The 17443-nt window shown below is 37.4% G+C and overlaps 1 protein-coding gene across 50 annotated transcripts in view; it reads right to left on the bottom strand.

Moving 5' to 3' along the window:
- The window catches only part of NEB (nebulin), a 126520-nt gene that overhangs the window by 3162 nt on the left and 105915 nt on the right, over positions 1–17443 (bottom strand). For 12 of the 50 annotated variants that reach the window (XM_068686938.1, XM_068686947.1, XM_068686946.1 and 9 more), the window contains 19 exons: positions 17299–17409; positions 15986–16099; positions 15721–15825; positions 15160–15264; positions 14421–14525; positions 13464–13556; positions 11377–11469; positions 9910–10002; positions 9348–9440; positions 7392–7484; positions 6052–6144; positions 5170–5262; positions 4259–4351; positions 3596–3688; positions 3040–3132; positions 2070–2162; positions 1689–1781; positions 1327–1419; positions 246–353 (listed from right to left, as the gene is read on the bottom strand). In XM_068686938.1, the coding sequence (XP_068543039.1) occupies positions 246–353; positions 1327–1419; positions 1689–1781; positions 2070–2162; positions 3040–3132; positions 3596–3688; positions 4259–4351; positions 5170–5262; positions 6052–6144; positions 7392–7484; positions 9348–9440; positions 9910–10002; positions 11377–11469; positions 13464–13556; positions 14421–14525; positions 15160–15264; positions 15721–15825; positions 15986–16099; positions 17299–17409 (1857 nt within the window). Of the gene's footprint in view, positions 1–245; positions 354–1326; positions 1420–1688; positions 1782–2069; positions 2163–3039; positions 3133–3595; positions 3689–4258; positions 4352–5169; positions 5263–6051; positions 6145–7391; positions 7485–7847; positions 8135–9347; positions 9441–9909; positions 10003–11376; positions 11470–13463; positions 13557–14420; positions 14526–15159; positions 15265–15720; positions 15826–15985; positions 16100–17298; positions 17410–17443 lie in introns of those variants that run through there. The other 38 variants (XM_068686954.1, XM_068686956.1, XM_068686988.1 and 35 more) reach the window with 35 other exon arrangements.

Raw genomic sequence — 17443 nt, 5'->3', positions numbered from 1 at the left:
TAGTAGAGAGGCGTGCTGCAGTTCTGAATTTTTGCTTTCTCCCCCCCAAAGAACAATGAGGGAGAGCCTAATCCCAACCCTGCCTTTCCTGTGGAGTCACTCTTGCTTTTTGCATTTAGTGATGTGGGTGACCAGTTCTCAAACGTACATTGTTCTTGGTAATGGCAACCCTGGCATGTCTTGAGAACAAGGTCTTGTTGTTAGTTCAATCACTGCCAATTTAATACTCCCATAAATGCTCTTACCGTGGAAATGTGTTTCTGGGTCTCTCGTACCCGCCGCATTTCAGGTGTATCCAGTACATAAGCAGCTTTGCCTTGTACTTGTTTTCGGAAGCTATCTGAATAAAGAACCTGCCAGGTGGGAAAAAGGAAGTGAGCACAGGGCACAAAAATAACTGCAGCATGAGGAAGGGGCTGTGATGGTGCAAGGCAACCTGGCAGAGAAGGTTAAAGAATGAAAAATAGGCAGCAGCAACTGTTGGTGAATAATGCTGGAATGCAAAGCAAAATTATTTTTCATAGTTATACGAGATGTGGACACCACTGGACATGATCACAAACCTTGCTTTTCTCAAGTAAAAGATCTTTCCTTTTTTCAAAAAAAAACCTTGTAGTAATAGGTAGAGAGGTAAAGTAGTACTAATAGTTTAGGTAACATTTTCATAGATCTTATGTGCACCTCTACCTTCAGTGAAGTGATTGTGAAACGGACAACATCATTAGACCTGTATTGCTGATTAAAATATTACATTTTTTGCTGGTTTTCTTTTCTCAGTTATAACAGTAGCAACAAGCTTCTTTAAATGTTTGTTTGCAGCTGTTGTATTCTTGGATTTATCAAGCAAACCTTGACAGCTGTACGCACACAAACCTTCAGAGGCTGGGCTATGTCAGCACTTTTACAGCTGGAGCAACAGCTTAGCAATGAAGTGCCTAAAGGAGGCCGCTTCCAACTTTGGAGTGTTTGTATAAATTGAAAGATATTGTCAGATACAAAATATATTGCTACTGAAGAATATTTTATATTTCATACAGTATAAGACAGTAAACACAAGATATTTGCAAGAGATCTGAAAGCAATGTAGATTTTTGAAATTGAGTTATTGAAAAAAAAAAAAACAACAAACTAAAGCATTTAATCACACAGAAATAGATGTGTCATAAAGTAAAACAAAAGCATGAAGGGATTTGATTTTAGCATTGTTACTTCATTCTTCAAAACTGGGTAGCCAGGTAGTACTATTAACATCTGCACTGTTAATTTACTTTGAGTGTGTATTCCAGAAATTTAAATGTTAGTTTTTAAAGTGTCTTTAGGACGTACCGAGCTGATGTTTTCTTGATTGCGTTTAGCTCTCTCCATCTCTGGAGTCATTGGTGTTGGAGTTCCTTTTGCTAGGTGTTCTTTGTACAAAACCTGTGGTGTACAAACAAGTCAGCCTGGCAGAACTCACGGCTTGGTCTGTAAGTGGGGTTATTGTTTAAGCATACTCATCACGGCAGGGGTAGAAAAGATCTGGGGAAGTAAAGCATCTAAAAAGTTATTTGCTAGAGCAAAAGGTAAAAAACAAAGGGAAAAATAGGCAAAAATAAGGAAAATTGAGTGAAGAAGGACATATTAGAAGTGGATTTTTTTTCAGAATGGTTATTCTTAGTACAAGGCAGTTGTCTGTCTTCTTTCAGTACCGAGCTAATCTGTTCTTGATTGCGTTTGACTCTCTCCATCTCTGGAGTGACCGGTGTGGGGGTTGCCTTCCCTAAGCCTTCTTTGTATACAACCTACAGACCACAAAGTAACCCAAAGTCACAAAGGTACAGATTGAAAAATTTGATGTTACTGGTTTTAGAATAAACACCATCCATTATGAAAAGGAAAAAAAAAAAAAAAAAAAGGAAAAATGATATTAAAAAGTTAATTGATAAAAAAAATCCTTCATGTATTGCAATTTTAAACTATGACTTTCTACATTTGAGGGGAAAAATTAGAGGGTTAAATAAAAACCAGGCAAACTTAAGTTATTTTTTTTTAAGTTCTGTTTTAGCCACTTTACTCCTTCCAGACAATACCGAGCTAATTTGTTCTTGATTGCGTTTCACTCTCTCCATCTCTGGAGTGATAGGGGTGGGGGTTGCGCGCCCCAAGTTTTCTTTGTATAACACCTGTGGGATACAGAACATGTATCCGGTATCTTAAAAAACAACAAAAAGTCAAAAGGCTTTGAACACAAGCTATTACTTAGTTATAAAACTTCAAAAAAAGTCGTGATGGGTTATGATGCGTAGCACTGCACAAAAGCCAAACATCTATAGTTATCAGGAGGGGTAAGAAAAACTGTAAAAGAAGAGCTTGTTATATCTGGGGGGGAGGGAGGGTTAAAAAAAGAAGGGCTCTATCCAGCTACAACTCTGACCATGGCTCTACAGGTCCTGGGGAAGCTGCCTGTCTCCCTAAGAAATGTTTCATCTGCCCCCCTGAGAAAGCAGCTCTGCCTGCTCTCTAGTTGCAGTTACAAAGCAGAACAGGGAACAAATGGGATGAGGAGCTAAATGTGTGAATCTGAACCACTGGAGCTGGTTACGATCCAGGAGGCGCAGAGAATCAATCCCCTGAGAGCAGACCCTGGCTGGAAGCAGGTGGTGAGGTTTCCACCTTCACGGCACTACAGTCACCCGTGGGGCAGGGAGGTGGGGTTTTTAGGGCAGGGTGCTGGGTTTTTGTTTATTTCCTCCCCCACTGAAGTCAAATACCACTGAAAAGCAACTGAGAGCTGGCCCACCAGGCACAGGGCCAGCAGGACACGAGGCTGCTGATGTCTGGATGGAGCCCCCGGTAACAGACCTGAGCTGCAGAAAACTCGTCAGTTTTTGGATCAGCGTGTTAACACCAAAGCCAAGTTATTTCAGAAGAAGAGAGATTAATTTGCAGAAACAGCTATATCTATTTTTTAAAACTAAAACCAGTTTTCAGTCGGAAGTTAGAAGGTTACTTTTTTAAAATATAGGCGCAAAGGGAAAAGTAATCATTTTTTTAAGGTACCGAGCTAATGATTTCTTGATTGCGCTTGACTCTCTCCATCTCTGGAGTGATTGGTGTTGGGGTCACTTTCCCCACATTTTCTTTGTACAAAACCTATAGGATACAAGGGAGTATCCAGAGATCATTATAAAGGTAACAACACAACGCCAACAACCACAAACAATAAAGCTTTGGGGTTATTACACCTAGGAGGGGTTAGGCTTGGCACCACTGCTGGTCCTGAGGGAAGCAGTGGGAGTTTGGCCATTAATTTGTAAGATGCAGCAATGGACTCGTACGATATCAATTGGGCATGAAAGTAAAAGAGCAATAAGAAATAGTTAAAAAAAAATGCAAAGAAACAATGTCCATCAGAAGAAAAAGAAGAAAAAAAAAGTCAAACATTTCTAGTAAAATCCTGCTTCAGTCAGTGTTAAATGGAAGCTATTACAACGTGTCTGTAATTTTTTCTACGACACAGGCTTATTTTTTAAAGTTAGGAAGCACAGATTATTAAAACTGCTACAGGACGTTAAACACTTCAGCTCTTTAGAAACTGGTTTCCTGTTAAAAATACCGAGCTAATGATCTCTTGATTGCGTTTGACTCTTTCCATCTCAGGAGTGACAGGTGTTGGGGTGGCTTTCCCTATGTTTTCCTTATACAATACCTATGAGACATAAAGGAACCAAAGAAAGCAACAATAAATAAACAGCCAGCTGTAGAAAACCGTGAAGCCTAAGGCATCTTTTTCTGTTATTTAACGTCACAGGGCCTAGGCATTATATATATACATTTAAGGAAGGTACTTAGCAACATTTCAGTAGGGAGGTAGGGTTTGGCACACTGCGTTTTTAACCAAGGATGACCCAATACATAACTAGGTACCATATAAATGCGGCTACAAACTACTGTGCTGAGGGGCTGAGCATGTTATGAGTATTCAAATTACAATAAAAAGAACGTCAGCATTGCAGAGAAGATGAAGAAAGTTTGTTAAAAGTTTGTAGGATTAGAAAAGGGCATCAAAATAAGTCTTAACCACAACAAAAAGTGTCACAAGTCAACGTTATCGCTGGAAACCACGGTGAGGGGTGGGTAAGAGGTGAGCAGGTATTGAAGCTGCTTTAGAGCTAGGATTGGCATTATTTTCGAGCAAATGTTACAAAATCCATTTATCAAAACTGTTAAAGTGTTCATTTAAATAGCGTTAAAGGAGACTTTTTTCTTGGCAAAGTACCGAGCTACAGATTTCTTGATTGCGTTTGACCCTCTCCATCTCTGGAGTGATGGGAGTGGGGGTCCCAGTCCCCACGCTCTCTTTGTACAACACCTGTGTGGTAACAAGAAGCATCCGAACAAAATCAGAACTCAGTGACAATTACATTCAACGTGAAACCAAATATTTGAGTCTTCTGGATCTTAATCTGCTCTCATGCAGAGCTCTAAAAGCTACCCCTGAAGGCACTGAAGACTGGGATTGCACCAGGTAGGGTCTGAAGGCAAAGCTGTCCCTGCTCATATCTTAGAAGGTGCAATGATCCAACACTGAAGCCTCTTACATCAATACCACTGCACAACTACGTTGTCATGGTGGATGGAAGCTTTCAGACTGCCACTGAAACCTGCTGGAAAATCAGACCCTCCCTACTCTATGGCAAGAGCACTAAAACAAGAAAGTGATAGGATTTAAAAAACAACAACAACAACAATAAAACATAGTAAAAGGAAGTAAAAGGAAATCAGAACAGGGAGAAAAAATGGTTAAAGGTATTTAGGAGTATGTGAATAATTATAGAAATGAAGAAACAGACCCTCCCTACTCTATGGCAAGAGCACTAAAAGTGAGAAGTGATAGGATTTAAAAACCAAACCAAAAAACAACAACAATAAAACACAGCAAAAGGAAATTGGAACAGGGAGCAAAAATGGTTAAAGATATTCAGGATTATGTAAATAATTACATAAACGAAGAAACAGAATGTAAGTAAGACTGGAAAATACAGTACAGTGAGGGAAAAAGGGTATTTTAGGAATTGATTATGTTGATTATATGGAAGTAAGGAGTCGGATTGTTCCATTTTTAATAAAGGTTAAAAAGTTCAATTTAAGTGGAGTTAAAGGGAATACATCTTTTCCTCCACAAAATACCGAGCTAATGTGTTCTTGATTGCGTTTCACCCTCTCAACCTCGGGAGTGACAGGTATTGGGGTTCCTGTCCCCAGATCCTCTTTGTACAACACCTGTGGGCAATAGGGCTGGATTAAAAAGAAGAAACAAGCAAACAACAGTAACACGCAGCTTGCTAAGAAAAAAAAGACTGTTTTTCAAAGTCGCTCTGAGCCAAAGCTTGGAATAAAAAAGAAAATTTAAAACCTTCCTAAAAATGATAAAGCTGAAGACAAACTCTGCAAAGACTCCTGGAAGAAAGCTAGAATACTTGTGCTATTTGCTTCTCAGAATGTATTAAAAACAAAAACAAAAAAAAACAAAACAAAACAAAAAAAAAAACACATCTCTGCAACAGTAGATAAAGACTTCCTAAAGGAAGACAGTATATCAAATAAAAGACAAAAAGAACAAAGGAAAAACTGTTTCATTTCCCCATTCCATAAACATCACAGCAGGTTAAGCTGGCATGTATTAGAGCACTGTTACACTGAGCTCATTGCCACGGCTTTGTCAGGTGCAAATAGTTTAGTTTTCATATGGAAAGTAGAAAAAAAAATAAAAAAAAAAAGGAAACAGGATGAAGTGATTAACAGAAGGAAAATCTGGATATTATTTAAGAAAAAAAAAGATAATCAGAATCAAAAGAAGGGTGGAAGCTAAAAGCTGTTATTATTAACATTGCATAATCAAATCAGAGGAACAAAAATGATGTAAGTAATGATTACAGAGGAAAAAAATCTCAAAGGGAAGAGGATATTCCTTTTTAAGTTGATTATAGGGGACCAAGAGTATTTTGGGGTAGGAGAATTATTTTTGAATAGATCAGAAGGGAATGTTCTGCTTTGCAAACTGAAAAATACCGAGCTACAGATTTCTTGATTGCGTTTGACTCTTTCAATCTCAGGAGTGACAGGTGTTGGGGTTCCCATCCCCACCTCCTCTTTGTACAACACCTGTGGGATAACACGGCTACGTGAAAGGAAGGCAGAGGAACAAGCAGACAGGAGGAGCATTTTGTTTGCTGAGAGAAGTGGAACACGAGAGAGATGTTTTCTGAGTTGCCCTGGACAATCACAGAGATTAAAAACCCCCAAATCCACAGCTAGCTCAGCACTTGGACGAATGAGTTGAACACCAAACACCACTACGGCTTGTAGCAGGATGCTGGAATACCTCCCTGGCTGGGCTGGCTGCTTCTCAAGGTACACATTTACAACTGCTGGGTAGTTAGGACATTAAGTCTTTCATAAGTTATAAGGACTGACTTTTTGTCTTTTACTAGTAGTGAGGTAAAGTTGTTCCTGGCTGTACTTAAGCCACTGGAGGGCCAGGCCCTAATGCTCCATCCCAAAACTTTGCCACACACCACAATGACGAGTCAATCCTTTCCCTAGGAGAAATGCTACCAATTATCCAGAATTTATCATCACAGGATCTGGTTTGCTTATTACAAGAAGCACAAAGAGACACGATCACAATACAGGTGTACGTATGGACTTGATACAGGAGCAATCACAGTTACCGGTACTCTCCTACCTTACTGGAACCTTTCCTCACCCCACAAAACATACTAACACTGCCAATTCGTTACCCTGCAGAGCTGGGCTGCCAGCATATCTACAGCCTACACCACCTGGAAATCCGGGCCACTGGCTTTCTGCAGCAAAATTAAAGACCTCCTAAAGGAAGAAGGTATCAAGTACAACAGCAAAGGAACAAAGAAATAAATGTCATTTCATTTACCCGTCCCATAAACATCACAGCAATTTACACCGGTGTATTAGCACACTGTTATGCTGAGCTCGTTGCCACAGGTTTGTATCAGACCACAAATGGTTTAGTTTTTATATGCAGTAAAACCAGGATAAAAACAATAACCCACAACCAGGGACTGAAGTGATTAACAAAGGGAAAGCAAATATTAAAGAAAAAAAAACGTTGAGTCAAAAAAAAAAAAAGATTGGAACACAGAACCCAAAAGGTACCATTGTTAAGATGATCTAATTGAAACAGGAAAGAAAAGGAGAAATACAAAAATGGAGTAAGTACCAATTATGGAGGAAAAAAGGTCAAAACAAGGGGAAGAGGATATTGGTCTTTGTGTAAGTTGATTATAAGGGAAAAAGAGTATTTTGGGGGTATTAAAATTATTTTTAAATAGATCAAAAGGGAATGTTCTGCTTTGCAAACTGAAAAATACCGAGCTACAGATTTCTTGATTGCGTTTGACTCTCTCAATCTCAGGAGTGACAGGTGTTGGGGTTCCCATCCCCACATCCTCTTTGTACAACACCTATATGGTAACACAGTAGTGTAAAAAAATTAAGAGCAAAAGGAAGAATGCATTTGATAGAGGGAACATGTCACAGGTATCTTTTATGCCCACCACATCCATTAGAAAGCAGGAAAAATGAGGAAGTTTAAACCAGTTAACAATTGTGATCAATTCAAGGAAGTGTTCTGAGACCTAGAAATAACGCAGCCTAGGTCTGAGGTATGCTTCAACACAACCATAAAGCATTAGGAAAATGGAATTAGGCAAATTCAGAAAACTGTTTTTTAAAAAAGGCAAAACACTTCAAGCTTCACAAAAATAATTAGAAAAAAAAAAAAAAAGAAAAAAAAAGAAGAAGCTTTAAAAATTAAGGGCCATGAAGCATTATGTGTTAAGATCACTAATATACCTTTTAAAAATGATTGTGTAAAATATAACTAACAATGATTAAAAATTTAATAGCGGAAAGGGAATCTCTCTGCAAGTTAATTACTGAGAGCAGAACGTTTACAAGTGTTAAAGAGTCTTCTAAAATGAAGTTATAGGGATCATTTTCTTAAATTGCACAAAAGTACCGAGCTAAAGTTTTCTTGATTGCGCTTGACCCTTTCCATCTCAGGAGTTACAGGTACTGGGGTCCCAATTCCCAGCCCCTCTTTGTACAACACCTGTGTGGCAACAGGGAAGTATTTGGGGGGTTTTGGTTTTTTTAAGGAAAAAGAAGGGAAAGAGGAAGGTTGGGGAGAGAGAGAGAGAAGAAAAGTAATTTAATATAGTGAAACTTTGAAGTATGACAAATACAGTTTTGTCAGCCTTGTTCAATAGCTAGCAAAAAATAAATAAATAAATAAAAATAACCAGCTAATGTTCCTAGGATGTTTGCTATCTTCTCACCTGGGCGTGCCTGCAAGAACTGCAAGAATGTTTTTTGTGAAAGCAGAGCTCGAACTACACCACCTGAAAAACTTTTTTTGCATTTATGCCTTCTTCCCGAAAGGAGTCTGTTTACTTACATAAAAGATCTTGGTGGTCAGCTTTGCCTCTAAGATTGCCTCTCACCAGTATAAAAGAGAGACGTGATGATCACAGAGACAGTTAAACCTAATGAAAAGTTGTAACAGTGGTGGCGCCTCTGAACTGTCCTATTAATCTCAAGTCAGGTCTGAATTTTGTATCTGTCACATCTGAATTTGGTCAGACTGAGTCAAAATTAGTCCTAGGACACTAAAATTAAAACTGAAATATAACACAAAATTACAACATAAAGCACTTCCAGTTGTGCTGGGGGACAGGAATGTGTTAGAAGCAGAAACAATTCTGGACAGAAATGCATTGCTACAGTAATTTTCCCTTAATTACACAATTTTCTTCATTTTTCACATTATAGTGACACCGGGATGCTGCCCAGGTTTTCTTACAAAGCCCTGTAGGATATAAGAAAGCATCCAACACAACAAAACCAGGAAAATACAAACATAGTCTGGGTGCATTAGATTGCTTTGCTCACAATGTTAAGAGTTCATTTTTCATTTGCACTGCACCAGCATGGTCTGAGGACTGACTGTTAGAAGGATTGACTTTGTTACCAAGGAGAAGTCACTCAGAAAGTCACTATTTTGGTGGGAAGGAAACATAAGGAACTGCTTAGCTGCTTTAAGTAAATGAGGTTAAAATTTCACAGCTGGAATAACTTAATGACAATTAAGTTAGACTGAAATAAAAAAAAATAAAATTTATAGGATACTCACAAGGTTTTAGTTATTTGATTAAGAAAAGTTTGTTCAAAGTTCAAAAAAGTATTGAAATAAAAAATTAATAAGGAGGAGTTACAGGGATTCAATTTGCATTCTAAACAGTAGGTTGTGTTTCATTTAGTACTACCGAGCTAATGTTTTCTTGATTGCGTTTGACTCTCTCCATCTCTGGAGTGACCGGTGTGGGGATGCCAGTCCCTAAGCCCTCTTTGTATAATACCTGTGAGGTACAAGAAAGTTTCCACAAAAAACAAACCAAACCAAACCAAAAAGAAAAACCACCACACTCAACACAGGCAAAATAATTAAATCTCACTATTTAGTGAGTTATGTTTAGTGTTATGGTCATTTTTTAATTAATTACACACTTGTTCTAGAGGCTAATATTAAGGAACTGGCTGACGGTTGATTATTCTGTAAATATGACTACAGACACTAGGAGATAAAGGGTTAAGATAGAACAAACATGGGATTGATTTCACGGCTTACTGCCAGCTTTGTTTCTTAAAAGAAACTTGTGAGATGTGGTAAATCACTCAAAAAAGTTAAACCACAAAAAGGTGGAAAAACTGAGTTAAAAATATTGTCAGGGAAGAGAAAGGAGAAGGGTGAGATTCTAAATCACTGAAAGAAACCAGAATACATGTTAGGATGTTATTCAAGAATGAGTTGCCTATTTTTTTAAATACCGAGCTAATGTGTTCTTGATTGCGTTTCACTCTCTCTATTTCTGGAGTGACAGGTGTTGGGATACCTGTCCCTAGGTCCTCTTTGTACAATACCTGCAGAACACAAGCACCCAGAAAGGTGAGAAGATCATATTCCTTCTATAATACCTACAATACATTTGGATAGGCAATTTACCTGGTTAACAGATAAATACAATCTGGGATTATATGTAAACATGTGCAAAAGGTATTTTACTCAGTAAGTACAGTCACCAGCTCAGCAAAGCTCTTAATGTCTATATTCAGGTGCCTGGAAACACAGAAGTCAATAGAGGACTTCATTATAATAGGACACACATTTAAATACTCTGCTAATCTGGCATGAGAGGTAGGTATTTTCTGCTTTTCTTCTCAGTTTAGGAAATGTCATGGTACTGCTTTTCAGGCAGTCACTGTTTCCAGAGTTCTTTTCCATGGTATTAACAAACAGCTGAATTTAGTTGAGGGCTACATTTCATTTTGATCTCTATTTTTTCAGAACATTATCATTTTATTTCATTTTAAGGCTCAGTGAGGAAACAATCTCATACTACTAGATTTAACTTAACCTACAATTGTTTGATCAAAAATTGTGTTTTCCGTGATGGAAGACACATAGACGTCCTGTCTAAAACCTTATCATGGAGAAACACATTACAAATGCACCAGCAATTCTCTCAAATTTGTTAAACACTTGCAAACTGCATTTCATTGGTTGATGTCATTGAAAAAAAAAAAAGAAAAAAAAATACAAAAATAAAGAATTCACTGCAAGGGAAAACAAATTACGTAACTTGAAAGTTAGAAAAATGAAGAATCATTTAAAAAAAAAATCAATTATGTACTAGTGACCTCTAGAAGTCACTACTACCATAAACAGCTCAAGAGGGAATCAGTACTTAAAATTAGGAACAGTAAATCATGAGATATTCACTGTACAGGACCATAGCTCCTCATTGTATAGCAGACATCTGAGGTACCAATAATCAAAAGAACATATCCTCCCTCAACACTGCATTCAGGAAATGCTGGCTCAAAATCTGGAGAGCAGGGTTTAATTATCAGAATCTACACTTAACTAGATATGAGAAAAGCCAGATACTTTTTCCCATTTAAAACTGTTAATAGTTTTTGTGACTACAAAAAGAGGCTCCATGTATTTTTTTCCACAAAGTTCTCTCTAGCTGCTCATTTTTTCTGAATAGTTTTAAGATATCATCTGGGTATTTTTTGTTTTCAGTACTGTGTTTAGAAAAGGTCACAGAAATAATGCAGAGAAGTGGCTGATGGTAATGATTATTGCAAAATTCAGACATTTAAACTTCCTGATGCTGACTATAGGGATTTAAGAGATTTGTTCTTTCAACAATAAATACCACAAGCAATATCAAAGGCTGGAGATTGAGCTCTGCAAGATTATATGGGTAAGAAGAAAATATTGGCCACTACCGAGCTGATGTGCTTCTGTGTCTCCTTGACACGTTTCACTTCAGGGAGATCAGGAATTGGAGTTCCTTTTCCAATACTCTCCTTGTACTTAATCTGCAAAGGCAGAGACATTAGAAATAATTAGACTTATATTTAAGCACAGCTGATGTATATATGGGTAACAAATTGCATGACTGAAGAAACACAGGTTGTTTACACAAACTCACTGAAACCTCAAGTACTAGATGTATTCTAGTGGCAAAGAAGTTAGCAAGGAACTTTCTTTTAGAATTACCCATTAGATAACTCAGGCCACAGCCTGAAATACAGCAGTTTAAGAATAACTCAGAGCAAGGTAAAAAAGCAGTCTCGTATGAACCAAAAATTTTCAGTCGAAACTTAAAATTTGGGTATCTAATATCTTCCAGGTGCTTAACTTCACCAAGAACAAAACCCCTGATTTATAACAACAAAACCATTTCAATGTATCTGACACTAAGTTCCAAAAACCTGTGATGTTTGTAACTAAAAAAAAAATAAATATCTAAAAATCTTAGCTTAATGGCATTAAAATAGGCACCTGGATTGCCATGCAGATTTATTAGAGCATTACCCTGATTTCAAGAAGGCTGAAAATTTCAAAGATCTCATTGGCTTCAACATGAGCAGAAAGCTGGTGTTGAAGTACTCCCATCATCTTTATAAGTAATCTGTTAGAAGGTAACTGCTGCGGAGATTTCACCATGAATGGTGCTTTCATAAAAGGACCATCTAAAAACTGTTATAAATGCCTTTGAACAGGTCTGATATAATGTGGTCTTTCTAGCAATGAAAGCAGAACTCTGGATTTGTAAAAATCTATCTATTTAATATAGGTGAGGGTCATCATACAATATTTTAGTAATTAAGTGTTTAATATCAGTGCTATTTTCATTTTTACTTTAGCATAACCAAAAAAAAAAAGAGAGAATAGTATTTCACAAAAACGTACTTAACATAATACGCAATGAATGGCCCAAACGTTAGTACCTCTTATACTAAAATAATGTCAGAATTCAAATAAAAAGCATGAAAAAAAATTACAAATCTTGAAAGAGTTATATACAATTATTCCAATATATGAGTATTACAACTTTTTAATAGAACATAAAGGTTTTACAAGACATGCTTTAGTAGTTAACTGCGCTAACATCCTCACAGACAAGCTAACAAAGTGTGGGTTAGGTTAAGTGCACAGTTGAGGTGCACAGTTGACAACTGGCTGAGTGACCAAGCCCAGAGCTTTGTGACCAGTGGCACAAGGGCCAGTTGGAGACCAGTCACCAGTGGTGTGCCCCAGGGATCAATAATGGGGGCAGTATCAATACTGTTTAACGATATTGGCAACCTGGGTGCTGGGAGAGCACAGCACAGGGCCACAAGGATGATTATGGGACTGGAATGTATTTGATATGTGAAGAGGCTTAGAGAGCTGAGACTCAGGGGGAACTAATCAACATGAATAAATGTCTCAAAGGTGGGAATGAAGATGATGAAGCTGAGAATAACTTCTGAGTAGTGCCCAGTGACAGGACAAGAGGTACTGGGCACAAGTTTAAGAACAGGAGATTCAATCTGAACACAGGAAAACATTTTTTAACTGTGAGGGTGGCCAGATACTGGAACAGGTTGCCACAAGAGGTTGTGGAGTCCTTTTGAATACCTGAATCCTTTGAGGTGTTCAAAACTCAACTGGACATGGTCCTGGGCAACCTGCTCTAGCTGAACATGCTTGATCAAAGGGCTTGGAGTAGATGATGTCTTGAGGTGCCTTCCTACCTAAACAATTCTTTGGTTCTCTGCTAAATAAATTGTGTTTGGGATGAGATTAAAATCATGACAAGAACTTTCATGTTTTAGAAATGGATTGTAAGTAACAAATTGAATGTTAATCATTAGAAAGATTATTAAACCACAAGAATAGGCAAAAAAAAAAATGTAAAAAGTAACCTTTAGCTGGATGGATTATTGCCAAAACACAGTTAGCAAAATTTAAAGAAGAGGGAAAAAGAATATTATTTTAAGTTGAATTAGAACTCGTTGAGTATTAAAAATCAATTGTTTTGTACCGAGCTAATTGCATCTTGTGTTCGTTTAACTCTCTGCATCTCTGGCGTCTTTTCAATAGTAGTTCCAGTTCCAATATCTTCTTTATATAAAATCTTAATATTTAGAATCAAGACAACAAGGTTAAGCATACAAAACACAACATTATTTCTTCTAGAGAGTGAATAGATTCTCATGACGAGTAATTTGCACGCAGTAGTGCAGGCTGAAAGCCAACTAAGAGGATCTCCAGTCACTGCTTACTGCCTATCTGAAATCCCATTTACTATGAGTGCCGTGTGTGCAAAAAAGGGGCCAATCATTTATATTTGTAGTAATGCATTTTAAGTAGAATATCAAAACTTTTGTAGACCAATTTTAGGATTGAAAACTAGCATTTGTTCTAGTTTTAATTTGTTCTTGTTTTGGTATGTTTTACAACAAATTCCTGCTACTTACTAGACTAACAGAACTAGTGGCAAAATGATACAGCAGACAACAGGCACTTCATGGTAATACATGAAATGTGAAACATTGGGCAGACAGTTCACTTTTCACTGAAAGAAAAAGGTTGCAACACAGCAAGACTGCACTACTTACTGTTGACTGTTTAACTATATCACAGCTATGTACATGGGAAAGAGTGCAGTCAGGGAACTCCGCAAGTGGCAATAGATAAAAAAGAGTGGCATAAATCAGCTAATCAGTTTGAAAAAGTTCTTATGCACATTTAAGCAGGTCAAGAACATAAGTATCTGTAAGGGAAAAGCCTAAAATTAGATTTACTCTAAGGGTGCTGAGGCACTGGAGGAGGTGGGCTGATGGGAGTTGTTCCTGCTCATGGCTGGGAGGATGGAAACAGATGGGCTTTAAGGTCCCTTCCACCTAAACTGTTCTATTATTCTAAAATAATTATTTTATTAAACACATTAAACTGTGGGTGTTTTGGAATGAGCACTGAAAACAGAAAATAACTATACCGAGCTGAAATTCTTCTGGTTTTCTTTCACACGCAGCATTTCTGGTGTATCTTGTACAACTGTCACTTTTCCTTTGCTGTTCTGTAGGTCCCACTGATACTGAAGCTGTTGAAAGAGTTGAAGTAAAATGCCAAATGTTGACTCTACAACATGAATATTTACTCACCAAGCCTTCTTTGAAGCTAAAAAAAATAAAATATTTTCAAGCACAGCTTTTAAGGAGACCATTTTAACATCACTGTTAGTGATACAAAGACATACAGTTATAAACATTCTCACTTAAATCAGTAATAGGACATACAGTTATAAACATTCTCACTTAAATTAGTAATAGGAGATCCTTAACTAGATCAATCAAAAAATCTTGAAATGTGCCAGACTATGGCATCTAAACCAACTAAGTCTCAACAATTAAAGATTTCAAGCCAGACTGTGGAGTAATTGTTCATGTTCCTGACCATACATTCCCGCAGTTAGTCCCTGCTGACCACAACTTCTGTATAATTCTCTATTATTAGCAAAGGAATTGTAAAAGCATTGCAGAAAGAAAACTACAGACTCATTTTTGTTTCCCTGTGTAAGTGGGCTGCTGAATACATGGGGGACTTACTGGGGATCCCTGAGAATATAAAGGCAGCCTAGTTGGGATTTGAGTGTGATATTGGGACGTTAAGTAACAAAAAAAAATGAACATTTTTTCTTATTTGACAGTAACTATGTTTGTTATGTATATACGTACTGTGCTAAAGTTCTTTTGATTCTCACGGACTCTCTGCATTTCTGGTGTGTCTGCTACAGGCACATAGTATGGCATGGTCCTTTCTGCATCTTCCTTGTATTTTTTCTAATACAAAATACAAAATGCATTCCATTAATTCAAAAGCACTAATAAACAGCCTGACTTTTCTTATTGTTGCATAATGCTCATCTTTACGGAAGTATGAGTACTTCTGTTTCAGATTACACCACTGCATAAGACTTATTTTAAACATTTAGAGTCATTAAGGAGTAGGAAAAATCAGCTAAATCTACTTAGAACTAAATTTGCTTTGGTATTGCAAAAACAATAGAAATGATTGTTCCATTTTATACAGTATTACAATAAATTAATTTCAGTATTGAAATGGATTTTCAATACCGGTTTTCAGTAAGAGATGCCACCTCACTGTTCCACAGAAATTTGTTTTTCTGATGTCTCTCCTGAATGTTGTGACAGGTAGCTCCAAATTCAGGTGCTCCAAATTAACATCCGTTCAAGGTTCCCATGTGAACAATGATTACATCTTTTCACTCTATTTACCTGGCTTGAAAGGTTTTTGACTTGCTGGGCATGAATAATCTCTGGAGTATCGACAACACTCGTGTAGTTGGCTTTCTCCATTTCCGCCAATTGTTTGTATTTGATCTGTTAGGGAGAGATAAGGGAGAAATCACATGTAGGTGACAATTTTCACACTATTTATTCAGAAAGAAAAAAAAAAAAAAAAAACACAAAACAAAACCTGCTAGCAATTTTATCTTTAGAAAAAGACATCAGACGTGAGAAATGGATTATTCACACAGACCTGACTGGCAATGTCAGTGGCATTCTTTGCTCTCACAAAATCCGGTGTCTCCAAAGCCAGTTCTGTCAGACCTTTTCCTCTAATTTCTAATTCCAAGGCTTTTTTATACTCTTTCTGCAGATTAAGAGAATAGACAAATATTTTATTGATGTGAAAGCAATCCCTTTGGCAACTTCAGGTATTTTCATGACCACATCACAAAACAAGAATACTGCTAATACAAACATACAATTCAACCACATATGACATAATTGAAGTGTTTATTTTATAACTTAAATCTTGAGAACAAACAGCCCAAGTGCAGCAGCAAATGGAGGCACACTACAGGCCAGCTGTGTCAAGGTTCCTTCTCACACCAGTAACCTCAAAGTGCAAGTTCCCTTAGGTCACCAGTGATCTGTGTAAAACAGTGACTTGTACAGAAGAGGAGCAATAGGGAGCAAGCAGTTCACGAAATGCATATGGTAGTGAAAAGTGGTCACATATGTTTCACACTGAGCGTGTCCAAAAAATGCAAGGGAACAGGATTCTCTGTGATAGTGTAGGCCCTTTGAAATGAATAGCCTCTCTAAAGATTCATCATCAGCAGCTACTCTTCTTCTTTCAGTAATGTCTAAAAGATATATTTTTTATAGATTGGTATAATTCATCTCTTGCTATGGCAACTGCTGAACTTGGCTGAATATGTCTGTACTATTCTATGGTAATACATGTAAAATAGAGGCTCTTTGAATAACTTAAAATGCTTGCCCTAAGTAAGTACAAAATGCTGTCAGTACGCAGACAGCATGCTTATCTTAAGAGAATTTCTTAACAAGCCATAACATAATTTAGTTTTTTCAGCTTTCAGCCTGGTGATGTTATAGCCCTTAAAATTTGAGCTGCACTTATCCTATGAAAATAGTCACTATGAAATATTTGTGATACCAGTCTGCTTTGTAAATAACATAGGTTACACAGTCTGACCGTCTGTTGGCCATCTCTCTCCATCAAGATGGGGCAAAGCCTGCCTTGGCCATAGGTCCTGCAGCTTCTGCAGTCAAAAACAGTTTATCTGTTGACCATGTGACCATTGATTGCAGCGTCTGTTTCTTCTTCACTTACCTTCCTGATAGTGACTGCAAAGCCAGAACCAGCTCACTTTTAAGTTCTGTCTCCCAGTTTCAGATTTAGTCACCATACACAATCTTTTTTTCTCTCTACTTAAGAGTTTGTAGGGAATTACTATATACTGGTGTTACATGGCTATAAGCATTTGTCCATCTGAAGTTGTTACCTCTATTCAGGGATTTTCCAAATAGCTTCTGACATACCTCATTCAGGATTTGAGTTGCATTCTTTGCTCTTAACATGTCCGGAGTCTCTTCTAAAGCTGTTAATCCTTTACCTTTGACACCTTCCTCCAGATCCTTCCTGTACTCTTTCTGCATAAGAAAGAAAACGAAAACTGCAAATACA

Source organism: Anas acuta, chromosome 6, assembly GCF_963932015.1.
Source record: "Anas acuta chromosome 6, bAnaAcu1.1, whole genome shotgun sequence".
Classification (NCBI taxonomy): domain Eukaryota; kingdom Metazoa; phylum Chordata; class Aves; order Anseriformes; family Anatidae; genus Anas; species Anas acuta.
This window is presented reverse-complemented; position numbering and strand designations above follow the sequence as displayed.